Below are 25,708 nucleotides of genomic sequence, written 5' to 3'. Positions count from 1 at the left end.
TTCCATTTAGAGCTGCTAAAAAATATAGTTTATTTTGTATTTGCTAAGGAAAACAACTTAAAGAAACTATTTCAAAACAACATACTTTTGGAAAGCATAGCAAAAAATACCACTGAAATAATGGAGAAGTGGTCTTAACTGCACAAAAGCAAATCACATCCAAATAAATATTAGCATTCTGTGATCTCATGCTTTTAGTATTTAATTGGAATATTTTCATTCAGATGTCAGAGATATATTTTAAACCAAATTTGGCAATATTCAGAGTAAAATCCTTAAAATCAGTACACATCCTTAAAATAAGCCATACCTATTTAAATATTCATCTTTTTTCATATAAAGTCTATAACTCACTTTGGAAATTTTGGCTGCTTTATTTTTAAAAACAAGTATTTTCTACAGTAAATACGGCACTGTATCTAATAAAATTTTAGTGTCATGAATAATAAATCAGCAGATACAAGAATCTATTAAAGTTAATATCAACTTATCAACTGGGACATATCCCATGGTCTTTTGTAATAGATCAGAATATATAATTCTTGGCTCAAATGAAACATATGAACACCAATACAAAGTTGAAAAGTGCAATCTCTCACAATATAATAAGTGCCATATGAAGCATATGGATGAGGAATAATATGCCATATGAGGTCTAAGGACAAAATTAAACTTATCAAGAAAAATTAAGAGTAAAATCATTTAACTGATTTAATTTATAGAAAAACTGGCTCCAAGACTCAGTTAACTTTAAGTTCTATATCTTTTCAATTTTCTGCATCAATAGGCAAATTCCTTTGAAAATGTTATCATTTACTTTACAAATTTCATTTTAACAGTTATGTTTTATTCAAGGAAATATATCTTTAACAAATCAAGTACTTTAAATAAAGAAGTCAAATCTATTTTTGAAAGGTATGTTGCTTTTCATAAATAACTAATGAAAATAAAATCCTACAATAATAAGCTTTCTAATTAGGATAAAAAAGCAAAGATGTATTTCAAATAATTGAAGTAATTCAAATTTTAAAATATAGAAATATTTCACTAGAATATAATTTCATATATTTTCATCTTATTTCATACAGTTAAACAATCATTTCTCTAACATTAAAAGCACTGCTTTCTATTGAAGGAAAAAAGGTATGATTATTAACTACTGACTCTCTTTCTATAAATCTCTTTTAATTCAGGAAGAACGACCTCCAAATAAAGGAATCTAGTACTAAATGAAAGCAAGGGCTAAAATCAGTTTCTGCCCAAATGCAGTGACTATACACAGACACATCAAAAATACTAGATTTATGTCATAAGAATAAATGACATAACCACTTTTCTCAGTGGTGAGGAATATACATGAAATTGGTATTTAGTTGAAATACCTTGGTCTTGTTATTAATTTGCAACTTTAAAAAAAAATTTTGTATTCTCATTTCAAAAAAAAAAAAACTTGCCTTTGCAGTTCCTATACAGGGTGAAACAGCAACATTTTACTATAGCTGCAACATGGATTGATAGTTATTACCCCAACAACAGTTATCTCTACCACAACTACTATAAACTAATTGATTTCAGACATTTAAAAGAGATTTCTAACATCACATTAAAAAAAAAAAATGAAGTATTAACTTTACATATTTTTCTAAAGTTTTGTATAAAACTAATATATTGACGTAAGACAGATATGATTGTTTTTATCCCCTTCTAAAATAAGTGAAAATTATCATAAACCACACTTTAACATAATACTTACCAGCATGTGGGTAGTTTCAGAAGTTTACCATAAAGAGCAGTGCTGAAAGAGGGAACAATTGGTACAGGTAAGCAGTAAGATCCCCTACAATCCAAAGACGTCAGTCCTGCCTGGAAACCAAATATCTGCAACAAAAAGAAAAGACCCAAATGTTCACAGAGACAAAGTTTTAATAAGCACAGGATGAAATACGTCAGTTTCAATTTGCTCTACAACAGCTGCACACTAAATATGTTCCAATGTCTTTTTGCACTTCCCAAACATCAACATTTTCTTTTATTCACTTTGACATTAACTAACTCAGAATTAAGAAATTTAAATATATAGTATTTCTTTCATATCCCTGAGAGATTACTGTTCTTTTGATCAATTTTAAGTTTCATATTTTATCTCTATACATAATTTTCACTTAGCATTTTACTGTCTGCTAAAATGTACATATTCTGTTAAGACAACTGATTACATTGTGCACATCACAGATATTAACAGTAATAAATTAGTTATATCATTTTATGCCTCAAAGGACATTAACTACAAGGAAAACAATCTTAAAAGTATTTTTGCCTTCAACTTACAGTATGCACACACAAAAGGGATATCCAAATATATCCTAAAAAATGTTACTTCTTTTCGCTTTCTTTTGTGAAAATGATAGGGATGAGGTTTTTCACCTCAGGAAATTTGGTAAATGGCATGAATTACTTTTTATATGTTTATACTTAAAACAAGTAGATCACACTCAAAAAAATATAAGCATTCTCTGAAATTCCTGAACACTACACTGCCTTAATAGGAAGAATCCATGTAATATCACATTTTACATGAAACACTGCAGAGAACTGAATATGATATTTCTTCTTCCATTATTTTCAATAAAGTAAATCTTTCAAACTGGAAACACACAGAGATACAAAGCAAAGTTACTGTTTTGAACAACATGCAAAAGTAGTTTAATCCCAAATTTTATCTTTCATTATTATTTTTTATTCCTTCAGTTCATAAAGCACTAACTTTCTTACCTCTAGGATTAATATTAGCTCCTAAAATCTACAGTGAAACATATTTAAAATACCTCAATAACCAATTTTCAATAAAAATACTTTCATTTAATGAATATAAATAATCAATTTCTTAGAAAGCAGTATTAAACTACTTTCAAACAGTCTCAAAAAGCTATTGTGCTATCATTCATCAAGTTGACAATGTCAAATCTTTTCCCGTAAAGTCAGTTAGCAATAAAGTAATTTTTTGGAAAACAGGCATTAGAATGTCGCATTTTCAAACTGAATTTCAAAAGACCTACTTAATTGCTATCAAGAAAAATGAAAGTGATATACCTATTCATTCCTATAAATCCCACTATTAACCAAGATATAAGAAAGTATTGAGAAGAAAAAAGCATGTTTCTAATATTTAACTGATCAACTTTAAAAATTAAGTCATTCCACACTTACATTCTTTGAAGACTTGCTCTAAGAAACACTATATGCAAAGAACTTCTGGGAACTGTACAGTTTCAGAATTTCACATCTCCTCTGAAAGACCCAGTATTTAAAGATTTCTGAAATTTATAATTATCAATACCACTTGATACAAAGTATGATTATTAAAACAATGCCCAACTTCCAAATATTTCTAAAGTACAAATCAGGGTAAAACTTTCTCAAACTAGATTATCTGTGTTCAACTAAGAACTCTCTCAAGCTCCTTTCTAATAGTCTATAAATGTCCCAACAGTATAATCACAGATGCTATCATTAATGTATTCAGATGGAAACTGGGTGTTGAGGAGATCCCCTGCTGGTTGTTTTCAGAACTGCAAAGGACTCTGGAGAAAGTCCTGCATATTATTCAGTAATTTTTTTAAGCTTTTACTAAATTTTCGTACTACCCAGAGAGGACTCCAGGTAACATTCAAGTATAAACTACAGTGAAAAAGGGCCCATCTACCACATCAAAAATAATTATTTCAAAATAACCAATTTTCAACTCTTTTAAATCATAGCAATAAGACGCAAAGATTTGCAATACCTATATAACCAAATGACCTGTCAACAACACTTGCTCAAGATTACAGATACTTTATCCAGAAAAAGGGAAATCAGCACTGTATGAATTGAGGTTGTTTTCATCAGGACTGTTCATAAACTTAGAAATTCAATAAAAGTACTTAACACTGCAAACCAATAGTCTGAGGCAAAAACAATGTATGAAACAATTAAGTGCAACTACTAATAGAAGTCTCAGCTGAAGGAAATACCAACTTAAGAAAGATGACTTATATATCACGTTAAATGAAAAGTTAAACATGTACTGCCATCTCTTAAAAAATTCTATTAAAGAACAATTGAACTAAATTACCACTTCTTAAATAGGGGAAAATGAAGTCTAAAAAGCACAAAGGGCTTCTTCAGAATTACCTATTGCTGGAACAGCAATATGATGGTTCATTTGATTTAGCTCATCTATTAGCTCACAATTCCACTCTGCCTTACTTCCTCACCCTACCCCTTCCTTCCCCTATCCAAAAATATACGGTTGATTCTCCACTTACTCTTAAAGGAAAAAAACAATCTTACCAATACCTCTCCCCTCCAACCATTAGTGAAATTCCATTTCTCATTTGGCATCAACAAAAATCTTTAAAGTAGGCTGTAAAATGCTACATTTTTTTCATTGCCTACTCAGTCCTTAAGCCTTCTAAATCTAGTTTCTAGTCATGTATTCATTGAAACAAAAACAAACTTTGGACTGAAACTGATACCTTACGCAGAAAAACTAAGTATTTTCTCCCAATTTTTTTCCAACAAAATTTAAGTGAGGAAACAATAAATAATAAGAAATTTTTTCATCACCCAGATTTTTTAAATGAATATTGTCATGCTGTCATCTATAGCATTAATGAAATAAAAGCCTTCAGAATACATAAGGATGCTCATAACTCAACAATAAAAAGAGAAAAGAACTTCATTTTAAAATGGGCAAGATTTTAATATTTTCCAAAGAATATACACAAATGTCCAAGAACCACATGAAAAAAAACCTGCTCAACATCATTAGTCACTAGGGAAATGTATCAAAACCATAGGAAGACACCAGTTCACAATCATTAAGATGATTAAAATCAAAAAGACAGTAACAAGCGTCAGTGAGGATGTGGAGAAGAACACTGAGCCACTACTACTGGGACAGTAAAACAATGCAAGAATCCCTTTGAAAAAAGTTTGGCAGTTCCTAAAAATGTTAAAGAACAGACAGCTCCACACCAAGGTATATACCCAAGGGTAATGAAACTTGTGTTTACACAAAAACTATACAGAAATGTTCATGGCTATCTTATTCAGAACAGCTAAATATTGGAAATAACACAATGTCCACCAATCAGATAAATGCATAAAAAAATATAGCACATATCCACACAATGTATTATTCTCTCATAAAAATGGAATAAAGTACTGATACATGTGACAACATGGATGAACTCTGAAAAACATTATGCTAAGTGAAAAGAAGCCAGTCACAAAAGACTGTACATTGTATGATTCCATTTATATAAAATATCCAGACTAGGCAAATACATACAGGGAGTAGATCAGTGTTTATAGAAGTATGAGGAGTAAATGGAGAGTAAATACTAATGCTTTCTTTTTGGGGAGTGACAAAAATGTTCTGGAACTAGACAGTGGTGATGGTTGCTTTAACTCTGTGAAAAGACTAAAATCATTAATTTCTATTCTTTAAAAAAGGTGGCTTTATGGTATTCAAATTACCTCAATAAAGGTATTTAAAAATTAAAAACCTTACTACATAACTAAAGTTTACCTGAACCATGACCCTCACACTAGTCTCAACGCACCCCACCCCCCATCATGCCTCGATCTTTCAGGAGATCAGAATGCATCCCGCTCTTTTATTACACATTTATAAACCCTTTTATATCTGAACAATCTTTAGCACTATTTTATCTTCTTAATTTACATAAATGGCATCACATTATACGTACTATTATGCTTCCTGATATTCCCAACAAAAATTATGCTACAGAGAACTATTCATGTGGGCATTTATAGACCTCAAGTCGTACATATCTGTATACGCAAAAATTTCTCTAAGACAAGGGTCAACTAACTACAGCACACAAGTCAAATTCCAAGCACTGTTTCTGTACTACCTACAAGCTAAGAATAAGTTTTATACGTGTACATTTACAACTGATTTAATGATTGGGAACACTAAGTTAGTTTACACTCCAATTGGGTAAATGCTATGGGTTTGGGTGGACTCCGGGAGTTGGTGATGGATAGGGAGGCCTGGCATGCTGTGGATCATGGGGTTGCAAAGTATCAGACACGACTGAGTGACTGAACTGAACTACCCCAATAAAAAGAATTTCATTCTCCTCATTAGTAAAACTATATTACAAAAAGAGAGTCCTATCCTGCATCTTTAATTCTGGCAACTCAAATGCATGGAAATTTGTTCACTTATTATTTAAGTACCTATTCGGTATCCTAAATTTTGCCTCATAGCCCACAAAGCCTAAAATAGTATCTGAACCTTCAAAGAAAAGCTGGGCCCTACCATAGTATATATATTGAAAACTGGAATGGATGTGTGTTTTCAAATTTATGAAATCCTTCAAAATCCAAATGATACCAGTTATACATCCACCAGCCATAAATGAAAGCACAATTCCTTGACATCTTCAGGGAGAGCTCTTTACTTGATGTCAAATATTCCCAAATCCAAGAAAGTCAAAGGGTTTCAATCCTACTAGAACTTTCCTGATCTCTCTGAAGCATTTGCCATAGCTGATCCTTATGAGTAACAAGGCCTGTGTGTCTACGTGTGTTAGTCAGTCATGTCCGATTCTTTGCCACCCTATGCGACAAGGCCTTAAATTTATCTATTTTTCTATAATTTACAGAATGCTTTCACTAATTTATTTTTTATATGCTTCAAACCTCAGATGGCTTGCAATGTCTTAGCTACTTGATTCCACACATATTCAAAGATGGGTTTAGCATTTAAATAAACAGGACTTGATAAGACATATGAAAGTTCCATCTGTATGTTTCCTTCCGTGCCAAATCTCTCAATTAATAAATGTCATTACATGCAGGGGGAAGAATATACTATCTTGTCACATAGTCAACAGATTCACATTTACATATACAGATTAAAACTTAAGCATGAATATTTAATTGAAAATTAGACTTCAAAATGCCAAACACATGAAATAGACATTTAAATCCTTCACTATAGTATTTTAAGACTGTAATAGTGAAAATTAAACTGAAAACTTCCTCAAAGGTTATAGTAATCATTCCAAAGTAACATGAACTGCTATAAACTTTATAACAAATTGCTATTTTTAGCCAGTTCCAAATAGTCACAAAACTAAGTCTTTACCAAATCCTTAAATTTTTAAATGTACTAGTTCCCTGAAGAAGTATCAGAAATGCATTAAATTTTTTAAATGCAATCAAATTATCAAGATTCAAGGCTTTATTTTTTAGAATATTCAAAATTCTTAACATCAATGAAAAGTTTTTCTACATATACTATGCCCAACACTAACTTCCTAGGACATTTAACTTTTCCATTACAGCTGGAGTCAAACTAACTAAAATATAAACGACAACTAGATAAAAAGGGAGTGAAGACCTTTTCCCAAAACATAATTTTATCTGGACTACACTTTAACTTTTACACTTCCCTGGAAGTTCAAGTGAGCATTTAATATATTACCAATGACTTTTATGTCAGCATGAATGACAATCATATTGGTAACCAATAGCTTTGGTAATGGTTTTCCTTGAGGATGGGGTATGCCTAACTCATTTTTAATGCTAAGTATCTGCAATACAGAAAAAACTCAGCAGTTACCAAACGAACGAATCCCATGTAAGTATAATACCTTGGAAAGAACTGCCCAAAATTAGACTTGCTTTGATAAAACAGGGCTAATATTCTTAAAAATATAATCTGATATTCAAGTTGTGCCAATATACCTCAGTGTATTAATTTGGGGGATAAATAAAAAAGTACAAGTGTAACATATTCTCTATGTATATAACTTTCAAAAATATCTTCTACTACTCTCCATATGACATAAAACACTTGTAATAGATCATTACAACAATGGCACCTAAAGAATCAGACTATCCTGTGTCCACACCTCTTTGAAACATAATACTGTCAACTCCTCCATCAAGGGAGTAGAATTTCATTCTCCATCATCTTAAAAATCAGCTTTGCATAGATATCTAAAAAATGTGTTTTCCCATTACACATGCTTTGAAAACAGTCAAATTTTAATGTCTTAAATCTAAATATGCCTGTAGGTGAAATAAAACTAATATCTTTAAATTGATTTCTCTTTATACAGACACAAATATTTAAGAATTTAAAATATCAAACTATCAAGCATGAACCAATAAAATCAAAAGTCTATTTTTGCAGTCCTCTAATTTTCGTACTTTACGAAAAATTTAGTGCATTTTTAGTACTTATTCTTGAATTCAACTTGGCATAGTTTCCTTTAGTCCATAAAACATAAAATAATTAGGTATTTGCTTTCTGGTATATGCTTTCTCTACTTAAATTACACGTCTGTTTGCTTAGTAAAAACACTTATTACTCAAAATCTGAGTTTACCTATTTCTAAGTACCTAGAGTCTGAGTGAACTCCGGGAGTTGGTGATGGACAGGGAGGCCTGGCATGCTGCGATTCATTGGGTCACAAAGAGTCGGACACGACTGAGCAACTGAACTGACGGACTGATGCTGTGAAAGTGCTGCATTCAATATGCCAGCAAATTTGGAAAACTCAGCAGTGGTCACAGGACTTGAAAAGGTCAGTTTTCATTCCAATCCCAAAGAAAGGCAATGGCAAAGAATGCTCAAACTACCGCTCAATTGCACTCATCTCACACGCTAGTAAAGTAATGCTCAAAATTCTCCAAGCCAGGCTTCAGCAATATGTGAACCGTGAAATTCCAGATGTTCAAGCTGGTTTTAGAAAAGGCAGAGGAACCAGAGATCAAACTGCCAACATCCGTGGGATCATCGAAAAGCAAGAAAGTTCCAGGAAAACATCTATTTCTGCTTTATTGACTATGCCAAAGCCTTTGACTGTGTGGATCACAATAAATTGTAGAAAATTCTGAAAGAGATGGGAATACCAGACCACCTAACCTGCCTCTTGAGAAATCTGTATGCAGGTCAGGAAGCAACAGTTAGAACTGGACACGGAACAACAGACTGGTTCCAAATAGGAAAAGGAGTACATCAAGGCTGTATATTGTCACCCTGCTTATTTAACTTATATGCAGAATACATCATGAGAAATGCTGGGTTGGATGAAGCACAAGCTGGAATCAAGATTGCTGTGAGAAATATCAATAACCTCAGATATGCAGATGACACTACCCTTATGGCAGAAGGTGAAGAAGAACTAAAGAGCCTCTTGATGAAAGTAAAAGAGGAGAGTCAAAAAAATTGGCTTCAAGCTCAACATTCAGAAAACTAAGATCATGGCATCTGGTCCCATCACTTCATGGCAAATAAATGGGGAAACAGCGGCTGACTTTATTTTTCTGGGCTCCAAAATCACTGCAGATGGTGACTGCAGCCATGAAATTAAAAGGCATACTCCTTGGAAGCAAAGTTATAACCAGCCTAGACACCATATTAAAAAGCAGAGACATTACTTTGTGAACAAAGGTCTGTCTGCTGAGGGCTATGGTTTTTCCAGTGGTCATGTATGGACGTGAGAGTTGGACTACAAAGAAAGCTGAGCGCAGAAGAACTGATGCTTTTGAACTGTGGTGTTGGAGATGACACTTGAGAGTCCCTTGGACTGCAAGGAGATCCAACCAGTCCATCCTAAAGGAGATCAGTCCTGGGTGTTCATTGGAAGGACTGATGTTGAAGCTGAAACTCCAATCCTTTGGACACCTGATGCAAAGAACTGACTCATTTGAAAAGACCCTAATGTTGGGAAAGATTGAAGGCAGGAGGAGAAGGGGACGACAGAGGATGAGATGGTTAGATGGCATCACTGACTCGATGGACATGAGTTTGGGTAAACTCCAGGAGTTGGTGATAGACAGGGAGGCCTGGCATGCTGCAGTTCATGGGGTCACAAAGAGTTGGACACAACTGCGCAACTGAACTGACTGACTGATACTGGAATGTATTACTTATTTATTTAAAAATAAAAGAGAGAGAGAGATGGAAGAGCTGAACAAAGTCTCCAACAATTAACTTTACATAACGTGATCTAAGGGGCTTCCCTGGTAGCTCAGCCGGTAAAGAATCTGCCTGCAACACAGGAGACCTCAGTTCGATTCCTGGGTCAGGAAGATCCGCTGGAGAAGGGATAGGCTATCCACTCCAGTGTTCTTGGGCTTTCCTGGTGGCTTAGCTGGTAAACAACCCACCTGCAATGTGGGAGACCTGGGTTTAATCCCTGGGTTGGGAAGATTCCCTGGAGAAGGGAATGGCTACCCACTCCAGTATTCTGGCCTGGAGAATTCCATGGACTGTACAGTCCATGGGGTCACAAAGAGTCAGACATGACTGATCGACTTTCACAACTTGATTTAAAGTAATAAACTTTTCCTTTGCATTAAGAAATTAAGATGGATTCAATAAGAGGAAAATGACTAAAAACAATCATGTTATCCCCACTGTGCAAAACACTGTCTCACATAAATATTCCCCTGAAAGAAATTATCAATTTTTTAAAACATCTTTAGTTTTAAAATTTCTCATTGCTTATAATCAATGTTACATAAAATCTTCAAAAGTTTTAATTACCATTATCTTATAAATCCCAAGCTATTAACACCAAATAATTGAAGAAATCTTTAATACAGAGACATCTTTATTTTTATATTAATTATACTAAATAATGATTATATACATATATCTTATTTAAATCTCATCTAATGGGGTACTAATTCTGTAAAATTACAACTCAAAAAAAATTTTTTTTAAAAAGATGTATTTGATTCTCCCAAAGCCAACCACATACTAATACACAAGAAAATTCACTTTTCATACCTTAAGGTAGCAATGTGCATAGCAATAATGAAGCAGATTATCAGAAGGCTGAGTAAGACTGCTGACCACATGCACCAACTGTTCAGCATACATCGGCACAGAATGTTCCAGATTAATTTTATCCACCAATATCTGAACAGAAGGCAATGGCCGGAGAGACTGGAAGTTTGTAGTATTCATGAAGTTACTTGAGTTCTGGAAAATAATAATGATCATTTTATATTTCCAGAGAAATAACTGGTATGCCATGTCCTCTAGAGACACTTCAGAGTGACAAATAATGCAGTGACATCAAATTATCCTAGAAATGATGCCTTCCTATGGGACTCTCTTACCATAACCAAACAGAAACACCTTCTATTTTTAAGTACTCAAGTTGTGCCAATATTTAAGAAAAATAAAAAAGATTTAAAAGGAGGCCTATTTACTGCAAAGTTATCAATGCCCTTTTAGCTAGAGCTTTTTTTCAGTCAACTAGAATATTCAAACTACATGCCTCAGTATATTGAAAGTATTTTCTTAACTTGATAATTTGCCCCCAAATCCCAGATACTGCAGAGCTTTTTTCTTCTTTCTTTTATTCACATTTAGATGACTAAAGGACTAAGTGGACTACTCTAGACAATCTGAAAGACACTGACAATAAGAAAAGTTTGTAGGACAGAAAAATTTCTGATCCGTATTATATCTACTAATAGCAAACACGCTAAAGGCTCATAAAGTCTTAAGAATCTCAAGGTAGGCTAGGTATTTTTAGTGTTAACAGAATTTTTCTAAGCTTCGGAGTAAATGCAGATAAATTTCCACACATCCAGGGTATGAAATTCATTAGCAAGCCATCAACTATGGTCCTTGAACTTATTTCCATACCTGTAACTCTCAATGAGGAACAGTATGACCTCCAGCCAAAGGTATGTGAAAATATATGGGAAGAGCAATTTAATTGTTTTGTCCGTCTTTCATCATCATAAGAATAGGGGAACCATAATGGCATTTAGCAGGCACTGGCTAAAGATGGTAAGTGCTACATGACACTTCTCTAGCCCAAAAGGTCAATAGTGCCATTATTGAGGAACACTGTGCCTAAAACTAAGCTGGACATATAATTCTTCTTTTCTGACTCACAAATAATTTGTAAACCTTCATTTATTGAGCAATTACTATATTAAAGGACTTTATTTTGGATTATTAAAATATAGGATCCCCTGGTGGCTCAGACAGTAAGGAGTCTGCCTGCAGTGTGGGAGACCCGGGTTTGATCCCTGGATCGGGAAGATCCCTTGGAGAAGGAAATGGCAGCCCACTCCGCTATTCTTGCCTGGAGAATTCCACAGATGGAGGAGCCTGGCAGGCTACAGTCCATGAGGTCACAAAGAGGCAGACAAAACTGAGCCACTTCACTTCACTGAGATAGAATATACAGTAAAGCATCCAAATCTTAAACATACAGCTCAACAAATTTCCATGTATGTAATCACCACACATTTCAAGCACACTAGTAGGGCCCCAACAGGGGCAGCCAATATTCTCACCTTAACCATCACAGATTAGTTCTGTCTGTCCATCAAGTTCACTTGAACAAAATCACACATAAGTATATACTTATGTCTGCTTCTTTCATTCAACATATCATCTGATAATTATCTACTGTTCACTCTTTGAGTCAACACTTATCATATGGAATGACTATTTTTATTTCTACTCATAACGCTTGTCTTAAGCTCTACATTTTCTGATTCTAAAATAGCCATTCTATCCTTCCTCTGATTGGCAATTAAATGGTGTATCTTTTTTCATCCTCTTTTTTCTAGCTTGTGTTTTCAGTTCCAGAATTTCACTTTGTTCTTTTTTTAATGCAGTGAAATCTTATGAACTCTTCTACTTTTTTGTTTCTTTCTTCAACTTACTAATCATAGTTACTTTAAAATCCAAGTCTATACTATCATATTTTAATTTTTCTCCACTAAAATTTTCCCAGATGATCTCTTTACCCAGCAACACAATGAATAAATTACCAGTGGCTGACAGAGAACAAATACACAAAATGAAATTAATGCATCTTAATTCTTTGCCATACCTCCACAAGCTCTTCTGATTTAAAGTTAGGACAATTTTTATTTCTATAATCATTATGTCACCATGAAAAGAAATATATCCCCCAAAGTAATAAATTAAAAATAACAGATAATACTTTATATGTATATAGCAGACTCAGAAAGCAATACATTGGTTATGAACCTAAAATATTAAGCATCTAATAAGTAAGTGTTAACAAACACAGTAATAATCACTGGGTTCCTAATATGTGCAAAATGGTTTAGACACATTATCTCATTTAATATTCTAAATCATTCTAGGAGCTAGGTGTTTTGGGGGAACTGTTAAGCAGCACCGTGGCAATCTTAAAATCCAAGTAGACCACAAAGTAAGGCTTAAACCACAAGAGACCTAATGGCAGAGCATCCTGTGCATTTCTCACTCAATTTCTCATCTTGAGAAATGCTGCTATGGGAAAGTTTCTCATTAGCATCCCTCCTTCAGGGGGCTTTCCATTTACTCTTTCAGAGTACACTGTAAGGCTATATAACTGCTTGACTGCAGTTTGGAACAGAATCCCTGTCAACAAGGTACCCTACCATGTGTGCTGCAGGTCAGGTGGGCCCTAGATTCAGGGTTGTCCTGAAAGGGACAAGATGAGCTGACACGATTACTGACTTGCTTTTGCTGTCTATGTAAGTAATTAACTATCTGAATCTACCTGAGACTTTTTGCTTCTTTACTGGATGACTATCAGCCTAAATGAAAACTTATAATTTTCTTTTGTTTCTCAGAAAAGGAAAACAAGGCTTAGAGATTAAATATAAAGCAAAGTGCTCGAAGGTGTCATAGCTTATACACGGTCTGATATCTATGCCCATGTGCTTCAACATTTCTTCATAGAGCTTTGGCTTGAGGTTAACCTATCTAATTATTTATATGTGTTGTTGTTCAGTCGCTAAGTCATGTCCAACTCTTTGTGACCTCATGGAATGCAGCACGCCAGGCTTCCCTGTCCTTACCCATCCTCCTGTCTCCTGGAGTTTGCTCAAATGCATGTCCATTGAGTCACCAATGCTATCTAACCATCTCATCTTACTTTCTAAGAATTAACAATCATAGTTACATTGCTTAACATCATCATGGATAACTATATAAAAGATACTCTCTTACACAGCTTACTCGTAAAATATCACAGGACAAACAATATGCATATATGAGAAAACAAGTCGTGAATGACAAAGTATACCTTTTCCCCCATAATAACAGGTAGCAAATGATCCAGCAAATTGAATTCAGCCATGAAAATTGTGAAGGTACATTTGAGGAGAGTAACACTTGTATGTCGAGTAGGAATATATTCCTCCAAAGATGCCACTTCCTCAGGATTCAGCATTGTTTCACTTTCATCTTTAATATCTAAAATGAAATAATAAAAATTCAATGAAAAATTATTTTTAAATAATTTCCTTAACTAACAAATTAATTAGTTCTCCAAATTTGAAGGTCAAATTTTTTTCAACAATGAAGCAGCTATAAAATAGTGCTTCCTTTAACGAGAATAAATTACTTTGCTCTAGAAAATGTATGTCTTTGCTATATAAGAATGTATGTTTTATATTTTTAAATATATATTAAATGTTAAAAAATTCTTAATCTCTGTCATTAAAAGAACCATAGCTTCCTTTCATAAAAATATCATTGAGATAATATCAATGCAAGCCATAGACTACAAGAAAATACTTGTCACAGACAGATACATAGACAAACATAGGTGTCTGTACAAAGGATTTGTGCCTGCAACCTACTAAAAAATTTACAACCACCTAAAAATCAAAAGTAAATGAATAATTCAATGGAAAAATGGGCAAAAAAGCCTTGAACAAACAAAAGATAACATATCCAAATGGCCAAAAATTACATCAAAAGCTAGTTAACATCATTAAGATACCAGATAACCACAAATAATGTAACAATGCGGTAGCCCTACACATCCACTGAAAAAGCTAAAACGAAAAAGACTAAGAATACAAAAGTTGGTAAGTATGCACCAGCAAAGTTTTTCTATAAAGAGCCACAAAGAAAATACTGTAGGTTTTGTGTGTTAGTTTGTCACAATTATTCAATTCTGCCACTGCAGTACAAAAGCAGCCACAGACAAAACATAACTGAATGAGTATGACTATGTTCCAATAAAATTTTATCTATAAAAAATGAAAATTAGATTTCATATAGTTTTCATGTATCACAAAATATCAACCTTATTTGTATTTTTTCCAATATTTGAAATGCAAAACCCATTATCAACTCATGAGCTGTACAAAAAGAGGCAGTAAGTCATAACTGACCAAACCCCTGATCAAGGGCAACTAAAGGTCTCCTGCACTGCTGACTGACATACACTTGGGGAAATAGTTTGGAAATACACACTAAAGGTAACATATATAATCACTTTACCTAAGTGATTCTACTCTTAAATTCCCAACAGAAATGAATACATATGTTTATCAAAAGGGATGTGCTAGAATTTTGGTAGCATCACTACCATAATAACCAAAAACTAGAAACTAACCAAAAACTCATCATCAGTAAAATGGATAAGTAAGTTATGGTATATTCAAAAAAGGGGATACTAAAAGGAAAGGAGAATACCACAAACGTAATGTAAACTAGAGTCACGGACAAATGAGTATACACTGTGTGCTTACGTATTCATGAGTTCTAAAATATGCCAAAAGATACATATGCTCCAGTGGTTAAGAATCTGCCTGCCAATGCAGGGAGCATGGGTTGAATCTCTGGTCCAGGAAAATCCCACACGACACACAGCGACTAAGCCAGCGTGCCACAACTACTAAAGCCTGGATGTCTGGAGCCTGTGCTCCACAACCAGAGGCCACTGCAGTCAGATGCCTGCACACCGTAACGAAGAGTAGCCCTGCTCGCCGCAAGCAGAGAAAGCCAACATGCAGCAATACAGACAGACCCAGTACAGTCAAATATAAATAAAATTTAAAAAAAAAAAAAATTTTTTTAATAAAATGTGGCACAATAAATCTAGGTTAAGTATGGAGAGTGTTTACCCTTGGGGGTCAGAGTAATAATCAAAAGAGGGCAAGGAGTATTCTGCAGTGCCGGTAAGGTTCCATATCCTGAACGGTTAATCATATAGATGTGGCTAAGTTTACAACATTCACAAAATTCTACCCTTAGATTTTGTGTGCTTTCCAGTACATATATTACATTTCAATGAAATAACTAATAAAAAAAAAAGTGGAAGAGAACTGCTAATTACTCAGAATGAGAACTACATGCATCAAGTCAATCAGCAGCAGTTTCTTTACATAGGGCCTATTTCTGAAATGATAAACTGCTTCAAATAATTCATTTTACATAAACACATATATGCGCGTGTGTATGTATGTGTGTATATAGCATAATCCAACTGTCGAAGAGATTGCAAATGGCTTTTTTTTTTTTTTTACAAAAAAAAAAAAAATATGAATTTTTAGTCAAGTGTATGGACTCCTTCTAGAGAACATATTTTCCAGCCTCCCTGGCTGCTGGGTACAAGGACATACTACTAAGTTTGGGTCAATGAAATGATTGAGCCATGTCATTAAATGAAACTACATACCTAATATTTTCTCTTACCCTAGTTGATACTGATTAAAATTAGACATTGTAATGCTGAGTCAATATTGAGCATGCAGGAGAGGTGTACCTCAGATGGCAGGAAAACAAGATATAAGGAAATCTGGGCGTAAATCAACATCATGAAACAGAGTCACCCTAGTCTCCTGGATTACCTACCAGTGTTGGCTTTAACATGATAAAAATTAGTTATATACTGTTTTTTGTGTGAACATTAGTTTTCATTTCTCTAGGTTAAATGCTCAGGAATGCAGTTGCTGGCTATATGGCAGCTGCATGTTAAGTTTTTAAAAAATCTGTCAGACTGTTCTTAGGAGTAGCTATACCATTTTACATTCGTAGCAGCAATGAATCAGTAATCTAGCCTTCTTCACATCCTCCACAACATTTGATGTTGACACCATTTTCTGTACATACTATCCTCAGTTCAATTCAGTCCTTCAGTAGTCTCCAACTCTGAGAACCCATGGACTGCAGCATGCCAGGCTTTCCTGTCCATAATCAGCTTCCGAAGCTTGCTCAAACTCATGTCCATCGAGGCACTGATGCCATCCAACCATCTCATCCTCTGTCATCCCCTTCTCCACCTGCCTTCAATCTTTCCCAGCATTAGGGTCTTTTCTAATAAGTCAGCTCTTCACATCAGGTGGCCAAAGTATTGGAGCTTCAGCATCAGTCCTTCCAATGAATATTCAGGGTTGATTTCCTTTAGGATGGACTGGTTTGATCTCTTTGCAGTCCAAGGGACTCTCAAGAGTCTTCTACAGCACCAGAGTTCAAAAGCATCAATACTTTGGCATTCAGCCTTCTTTATGGTCCAATTCTCACATTCATACATGACTAGTGGAAAAACCATAGCTCTGACTACAGGGAACACTGTCAGCAAAGTAATGTCTCTGCTTTTTAATATGCTATCTAGTTTAGTCATAGCTTTTCTTCAAAAGAGAAAGTGCCTTTTAATTTCATGGCTGCAGTCACCATCTGCATTTGATTTGGGGGCCCAAGAAAATAAAGGCTGTCATTCTTTCCATGGTTTCCCCGCAAACTTGCCATGAAGTGATGGGACCAGATGCCATGATCTTGGTTTTTTGAATGTTGACTTTTAACCCAGCTTTTTCACTCTCCTCTTTCACTTTCATCAAGAGGTCTTTAGCTCCTCTTCACGTTCTGCCCTAAGGATGCTGTCATCTGCATATCTGAGGTTATTGATATTTCTCCCAGTAATCTTGATTCCATCTTGTGCTTCATCCAGCCTGAATTTCACATGATGTACTTTGCAAAGAACTTAAATAAAGAGGGTGAAAATACACAGCCTAGACATTTTCATTTCCAATTTGGAATCAGTCCGTTGTTCCATGTCTCATTCTAACTGTTGCTTCTTGACCTGCATACAGATTTCTTCAGTTCAGTTGCTCAATCGTATCCGACTCCTAGCGACCCCATGAATCGCAGCACGCCAGGCCTCCCTGAGTTAACCAAATCCCGGAGTTCACCCAAACTCATGGGCATCGAGTTGGTGATTTCTTATGGGGCAAGTAAGGTGGTCTGGTATACCCATCTCTTGAAAAATTTTCCACAGTTTGTTGTGATCCAAATAGTCAAAGGCTTCAGCGTAGTCAATGAAGCAGATGCTTTCCTGGAATTCTCTTTTCTATGATCCAATGGATGTTGGATCTTTGGTTGATCTTTGGTTCCTCTGCCTTTACTAATTCCAGCTTGAACCTCTGGAAGTTCTCTGCGCATGTACTGTTGAAGCCCAGTCTGGAGAATTTTGAGCATTACTTTGAGTGTGAGATGAGTGCAATTGTGCAGTAGTTTGAACATTCTTTGGCACTGCCTTTCTCTGGGATTGAAATGAAAATTGACCTTTTACAGTCCTGTGGCCACTGCTGAGTTTTCCAAACCTGCTGGCATATGGAGTGCAGCACTTTAACAGCATAGTTTATGATTTTAAATAGCTCAGCTGGAACTCTATCACCTCCACTAGCTTTGTACATAGTGATGCTTCCTAAGGCCCGCTTGACTTCATACTGAAAGGTGTCTGGCTCAAGGTGAGTGATCACACCGTGATGGTTACGTGGGTTATTAAGATCTTTTTTCGTATAGTTCTTCTGTGTATTCCTGACACCTTTTCTTAATATCTCCTGCTTCTGTTAGGCCCATCCCGTTTCTGTCCTTTATTGTGCCCATCTCTACATGAAATGTTCCCTTGGTATCTCCAATTTTCTTTGAAGAGATTTCTAGCCTTTCCCATTCTATTGTTTTCCTCTGTTTCTTCACTTAGAAAGGTTTTCTTATCACTCCTTGCCATTCTTTGGAACTCTACATTCAGATGGTTATATCTTTCCTTTTCTCCTTTGCCTTTCGCTTTTCTACTTTTCTTCATTATCTGTAAGGCCTCCTCAGACAACTATTTTGCCTTTTTGCATTTATTTTTCTGGGGGATGGTTCTGATCATCACCTCCTGTACAATGTTATGAACCTCAATTCACAGTTCTTCAGGCACTCTATCAGATCCAATCCCTTTAATCTCCTTGTCACTTCGTACTGTACAATCTACTGTACAAATTATAGTACAATCGCGATTTGATTTAGGTCATACTTGAATGGTCGAGTGGTTTTCCCTACTTTCTTCGATTTAAGTCTAAATTTGGCAATAAGGAGCTCATGATCTGAGCCACAATCAGTTCCTGGTCTTGCATTTGCTTACTGTATACAGCTTCTCCATCTTCCACTGCAAAGAATATAATCAATCTGATTTTGGTACTGACCATCTGGTGATATCCATGTGGAGAGTCATCTCTTGTGTTGTTGGAAGAGAGTGTTTCCTATGATTAGTTCATTCTCTTGGCAAAACTCTGTTAGTCTTTGCCTTGCTTCATTTTGCACTTCAAGACCAAACGTGCCTTTACTCCAGGTAATTCTTGTCTTCCTACTTTTGCATTCCAGTTTCCTATGATGAAAAGGACATCTTTTTTTGGTGTTAGTTCTAAAAGGTCTTGTAGGTCTTTAAAGAACCGTTCAACTTCAGCTTCTTCAGGATTAGTGGTTGGGGCAAAGACTTCGATGACTGTGATACTGAATGGTATACTGTCCTAGCACTCATCAGTATGACTGACATGCAGCACACACTCAAACGAGCTGCAAAAAAAGAATTCATGAACATACCAAGCATTTATGGCACTGTGTTATGTGATTTTACAGGCACTAATCTTTGGATGAAGGTTCTATTAGCTCTTACTTTAAATATATCATCTGTATTTGCGTGTGTGTGTTAGTTGCTCAGTCATGTCTTTGCAACCCCATGGACTGTAGCCCGCCAGGTTCCTCTGTCCATGGGATTTCCCAGGCAGGAATACTGGAGTGGGTTGCCATTTCCTTCTCCAGGGGATCTTCCAGACCAAGGGATCAAACCCAGGTCTCCTACATCGCAGGTGAAATGCTTTACCATCTGAGCTACTAGGGAAGCATCATTCAAATCAACTTGCAAGAGATTCAGAATTAAGCCAAAACAAACCTGGTTTTAGTCTACTATATGGTTCATATTCATGTTCCAAGGCACAAACAACCATTTTTAAAATTCTGTGCACTGCACTGCTATCCAAGCGAAAATCAAGAGGACCTATAACAAGGCTTTTGGTAGACTTTTCCTGAACTGTTCCCAAATCTTCACTCTTCCCTGAAGAAAAGTCTTGTTGATTTGCAGAACCTACAAGAAGCCAAAATTCATATTAATATTGTAAGCATCAATGAGATATATCAAATGTGTATTTTAACATTACTCTTATCTTTACAGCTTAGAGCTTAATGCCTTAAGAACAATTCTACATCAGGTGGATACATAGAACCCTGCTGATCTATTTTTCTTTATACAAATGAGATTTTATCAACAAAGAAACCAGTTACTTTAAAAACCAATTATTCCTATTATCTATTTATTGTTATAAGATCTGCCATAAAACTAAAATTCTTGAAAAATTATTCTCTAACATTTAATTGGCCTATACCCAGTAATGCTGCACACAATACTATTAGGTTGACTGGGAAGTCAGATTCTGGAAGAAGTTGCATTTTATTACCATTTTATGCTAGAAGTTTCACTGAAAAATTGATTGCTTAAAACTACATATTCAAAGGTGACTTGAGAGTTTTATAATGAGCATGGAAGTTAACAACAGGTATTACCCACTTTGAACTTTTTCCAGAATAAAATCACTATGGTCATGCTCCAAGGGTGGAAGCCAACTTCCTCAATCCCTTATCTGCCCATATATCAAAGAGGAACCAAGGTTGTTTTCTAAAGAAAATCTTGGCTCAACCTATAGGTATTTCCTTTTATCCAGTATGTCTACACTTACATTAAATATTTGGTTTTAATATATAAATTCACTATTTTAAGTGATAACATACAGTAAATTTCAATTCTTGAGTCTTATGTTTATTCCAACAAAAATAGGAAAGCAAACATTCTAGCATTTTACTATTTTTAGTTAAACACAAAAATTCTCCATCTACATACACTTAATAACTTTTTCAAAAATACATTTCAGAAAAAAGGAATCCAGCTCAATCTCTAGTTTCAGTACCACATACAAAAAAAATTAAATTTATTATTCATATATTCTTAACAAGATGACTATATACAAATGGAAATGTCACAAATAAACATACAAAGTTAATCTTAAAATATATTTTATGATACACGTAAATAATATTGAATCACATTACATATTAGGTGAAAATAACATTACCATTAACATAAAAAGAAAAATCACTTTCCATAGATAAACCAGGTATTTCTAGAGTTACCTGTTAGGATGAGGCAACTTGAAGATAATCAGAAGGACTATGGTTGCAAATCAAAATATTCAAAAATAAGGCAAATATCCTGCTTTTGAGTCCTGCAGGAGCTACTAGGCTTCTTTTAAAAACTTTCACTTCATAAGAAGACCGTTCTTTTAGACATCAGATTGTCTCTAAAACAATGAAGTCTAGAGGATTCTATTTTTTTTTTCAGATAATGCAACATGATTATAATGCAGTTTAAATTTAGATGCCAGTCGCCTATCTCAAAGGTAAAACTGTGACTTTTAGCTGCATCTTTTCAGCAAGGTATTTTACTCATGCCCACCTCAATATGTTTGGTAATTCCAGCCCCCTGAATGGTTGGCTATCCTTATTAAGAGTAAAGATAATATCCAGTTAGCCTAAGGATAATGAAGGACTTGCCAGTCTGTCCATGGAGAATTTTGAGCATTACTTTGCTAACGTGTGAGATGAATCCAATTGTGAGGTAGTTTGAACATTCTTTGGCATTGCCTTTCTTTGGGATTGGAATGAAAACTGACCTTCTCCAGTGCTATAGCCACTGCTGAAGTTTTCCAAATTGGCTGGCATATTGAGTGCAGCACTTTCACAGCATCTCTTTTACACTTGAAATAGCTCAACTGAATTTCATCACCTCCACTAGCTTTGTATGTAGTGATGATTCCTAAGGCCCACTTGGCTTCGCATCCCAGGATGTCTGGCTCTAGGTGAGTTATCACACCATCATGGTTATCTGGGTCATGAAGATCTTTTTTGCATAGTTCTTCTGTGTATTCTTGCCACCTCTTCTTAATATCTTCTGCTTCCGTTTTAGGTCCATATCATTTCTGTCCTTTATTGTGCCCATCTTTGCATGAAATGTTCCCTTGGTATCTCTAATATTCTTGAAGAGATTTGAAGTCTTTCGCATTCTGTTGTTTTCCTCTATTTCTTTGCACTGATCACTGAAGAAGGCTTTCTTACCTCTCCTTGCTCTTCTTTGGAACTCTGCATTCAGATGGGCATATCTTACCTTTTCTCCTTTGTTTTTCGCTTGTCTTCTTTTCTCAGCTATTTGTAACACCTCCTCAGACAACAATTTTCCCTTTTTTGCATTTCTTTTTCTTAGGGATGGCCTTGATCACTGCCTCCTGTACAATGTCACAAACCTCTGTCCATAGTTCTTCAGGTACTGTCTACCAGACCTAATCCCTTGAATCTATTTCTCACTTCCACTGTATAATCATAAGGGATTTAAGTCATACCTGAATGGTCTAGTAGTTTTCTCTACTTTCTTCAATTTATGTCTGAATTTGGCAATAAGGAGTTCATGATCTGAGCCACAGTCAGATCCCGGTCTTGTTTTTGCTGACTGCATAGAGCTTCTCCATCTTTGGCTGCAAAGAATATAATCAGATTTCGGTATTGACCATCTGGTGACGTCCATGTGCAGAGTCTTCTCTTGTGTTGTTGGAAGAGGGTGTTTGCTCTGACCAGTGCGTTCTCTTAGCAAAACTCTGTTAGACTTTGCCCTGCTGCATTCTGTACTCGAAGGCCAAATTTGCCTGTTACTCCAGGTGTCTCTTGACTTCCTACTTTTGCATTCCAGTCCCCTATAATGAAAAGGACATCTTTTTTGGGTGTTAGTTCTAGAAGGTCTTATAGGTCTTCATAGAAACATTCACCTTCAGCTTCTTCAGCATTACTGGTTGGGGCATAGACCTGGATTACTGTGATATTGAATGGTTTGCCTTGGAAGTGAACCGAGATCATTCTGTCATTTTTGAGACGGCACCCAAGTACTGTATTTCAGACTCTTTTGTTGACTCAGGGCTACTCCATTTCTTCTGAAGTGAGAAGAAATTCTTGCTACAGTAGTAGATACAACAGTCATCTGAGGTAATTCACCCATTCCAGCCCATTTTAGTTCACTCATTCCTAAAATGTCGATGGTTCACTCTTGCCATCTCCTGTTTGACCACTCCCAATTTGCCTTGATTCATGGACCTAACATTCCAGGTTCCTATGCAACATTGTTCTTTACAGCATCGAACTTTACTTCCATCACCAGTCACATCCACAGCTGGGTGTTGCTGTTGCTTTGACTCCGTCTCTTCTCTGGAGTTATTTCTCCACTGATCTCCCATAGTATATTGGGCACCTACCAACCTGGAGAGTTCACTTTCAGTGTCCAATCTTTTTGTCTTTTCATACTGTTCATGAGGTTCTCAAGGCAAAAATACTCAAGTGTTTGCCATTCCCTTCTCCAGCGGACCACATTTTATCAGAACTCTCTACCAGGACCCATCCATCTTGGGTGGCTCTACACAGCATGGCTCATGGTTTCATTCAATTAGCCAAGGCTGTGGTCCATGTGATCAATTTGATTAGTTTTCTGCGATTGTGGTTTTCATTCTGTTAAGGATAAGAGGCTTATGACAGCTTCCTGATGGGAGAGACTGACTGAGGGGAAACTGGGTCTTGTTCTGATGGGCAGGGCCATGCTGGGTAAATCTTTAATCCAATTTTCTGTTGATGGGCAGCGGTTGTGCTGTCCAAACTATAGTGGAGATAACGAAGATAATGCGATCTCCTTCAAAAGGTCCCATGCGTGCACTGCCGCACTCAGTGCCCCCAACCCTGCACCAGGCCATGGCCAACCCACGCCTCCGCCAGAGACCCTTAGACACTCATGGGCAAGTCTGGGTCAGTCTCTTGTGGGGTCACTGCTCCTTTCTCCTGGGTCCTGGAGTGCACAAGGTTTTGTTTGTGCCCTCCAAGAGTCTGATTTCCCAGTTCTGTGTAAGTTCTGGCAGCTCTATGGTGGGGTTAATGGCGACCTCTTCCAAGAGGGCTTATTCCCTACCCAGGTCTGCTGCACCCAGGCTCCTGCTCCTGGGGCAGGCCACTGCTGACCCATACCTCCACAGGAGACAGTCAAACACTCAAAGGCAGGTCTGGCTCAGTCTCTATGGAGTCTCCTAGTGAACACAAGGTTTTGTTTGAGCCCTCTGAGAATCTCTGGTGGATATGGGGTTTGATTCTAAACGTGATTTCACCTCTCCTACAATCTTGCTGAGGCTTCTCCTTTGCCCTTGGAAGTCAGGTATATTTTTGTGGTGGGATCCAACATTCTCCTCGGAGAAGCCAATGGCAATCCACTCCAGTACTCTTGCCTGGAAAATCCCATGGACGGAGGAGCCTGGTAGGCTGCAGTCCATGGGGTCTCTAGGCGTAAGACACGACTGAGTGACTTCACTTTCACTTTCCCCTTTCATGCATTGGAGAAGGAAATAGCAACCCACTCCAGTGTTCTCGCCTGGAGAATCCCAGGGACGGGGAAGCCTGGTGGGCTGCCGTCTATGGGGTTGCACAGAGTCAGACACGACTGAAGCGACTTAGCAGCAGCAGCAACATTCTCCTGTCAATGGTTGGTCAGCAGCGAGTTGCAATTTTGGAGTTCTTGCAGGAGAAGATGAGTATACGTTCTTCTATTCCATCTTCTCATCTCAGATGTAAAAGTGAAAGTCACTTAGTCGTGTCCAACTCTGAGACCCCGTGGACTATACAGTCCATGGAATTCTCCAGGCCAGAATGCTGGAGTGGGTAGCCGTTCCCTTCTCCAGGGGATCTTCCCAACCCAGGAATTGAACCCAGGTCTCCTGCATTGCAGACAGATTCTTTACCATCTGAGCCACAAGGGAAGCCAAATTTGAACTACAGAAACAAATAAATGTCAAGTCACAACAAACCAAGAATTTTAGGTAAAATATTTATTTGAAGAATTCAAAATTAATCTCTTGAGAATTCAAAATATTTTCCTTAGGTATATAAATACTAAAAATTCCACAAATTTCCTGTTTCAAGTAATCCAAGAAAGAAGAAAATCTGAACAGAGCAGGGACAAATGCAAGCTGTAGAGTTAAACTGCTGCTGCTGCTGCAGCTAAGTCGCTTCAGTCGTGTCCGACTCTGTGTGACCCCACAGACGGCAGCCCACCAGGCTCCTCCGTCCCTGGGATTCTCCAGGCAAGAACACTGGAGTGGGTTGCCATTTCTTTCTGGGTTCAAATCCCACATATATGCTGCATGATCTTGGCCAAGTTATGAAATCTGTATACGACTGGCTTTTTTCTTATCTGGAAAATGGGAATATTGTTATCTACCTTACAGGGTTATTACAAAGATTAAGTAAGCTAATATACGTAAAACATCTAGAAGAGTGCTTTCCATTTAAAACCATTCAACAAATACTAGCTATTATTATCACCATCACCATATTATAAATGAATATAGATTCACAATGAGGAAAAAAAACATGAAAGCAGCTACCAAAAAGCAGGCAACGAATAAATGAACAGATTGTTGGGTGAATGAAAGAACATAT

The 25,708-nt window shown here is 36.2% G+C and overlaps 1 protein-coding gene across 26 annotated transcripts in view; it reads right to left on the bottom strand.

Annotated features, from left to right (window-relative positions):
- The window catches only part of VPS13B (vacuolar protein sorting 13 homolog B), an 848,142-nt gene that overhangs the window by 705,974 nt on the left and 116,460 nt on the right, over positions 1–25,708 (bottom strand). For 25 of the 26 annotated variants that reach the window (XM_044928327.2, XM_025264770.3, XM_025264772.3 and 22 more), the window contains 4 exons: positions 20,034–20,225; positions 14,112–14,281; positions 10,826–11,020; positions 1,754–1,878 (listed from right to left, as the gene is read on the bottom strand). In XM_044928327.2, coding sequence (XP_044784262.2) covers positions 1,754–1,878; positions 10,826–11,020; positions 14,112–14,281; positions 20,034–20,225 — 682 coding nt within the window. Of the gene's footprint in view, positions 1–1,753; positions 1,879–10,825; positions 11,021–14,111; positions 14,282–20,033; positions 20,226–25,078; positions 25,461–25,708 lie in introns of those variants that run through there. The other variant, XM_025264779.3, reaches the window with a different exon arrangement.

This window comes from Bubalus bubalis, chromosome 15, assembly GCF_019923935.1.
Source record: "Bubalus bubalis isolate 160015118507 breed Murrah chromosome 15, NDDB_SH_1, whole genome shotgun sequence".
Taxonomy (NCBI): domain Eukaryota; kingdom Metazoa; phylum Chordata; class Mammalia; order Artiodactyla; family Bovidae; genus Bubalus; species Bubalus bubalis.
The sequence above is the reverse complement of the archived record's forward strand: the minus strand, read 5'-3'. Positions and strand labels throughout refer to the sequence as shown.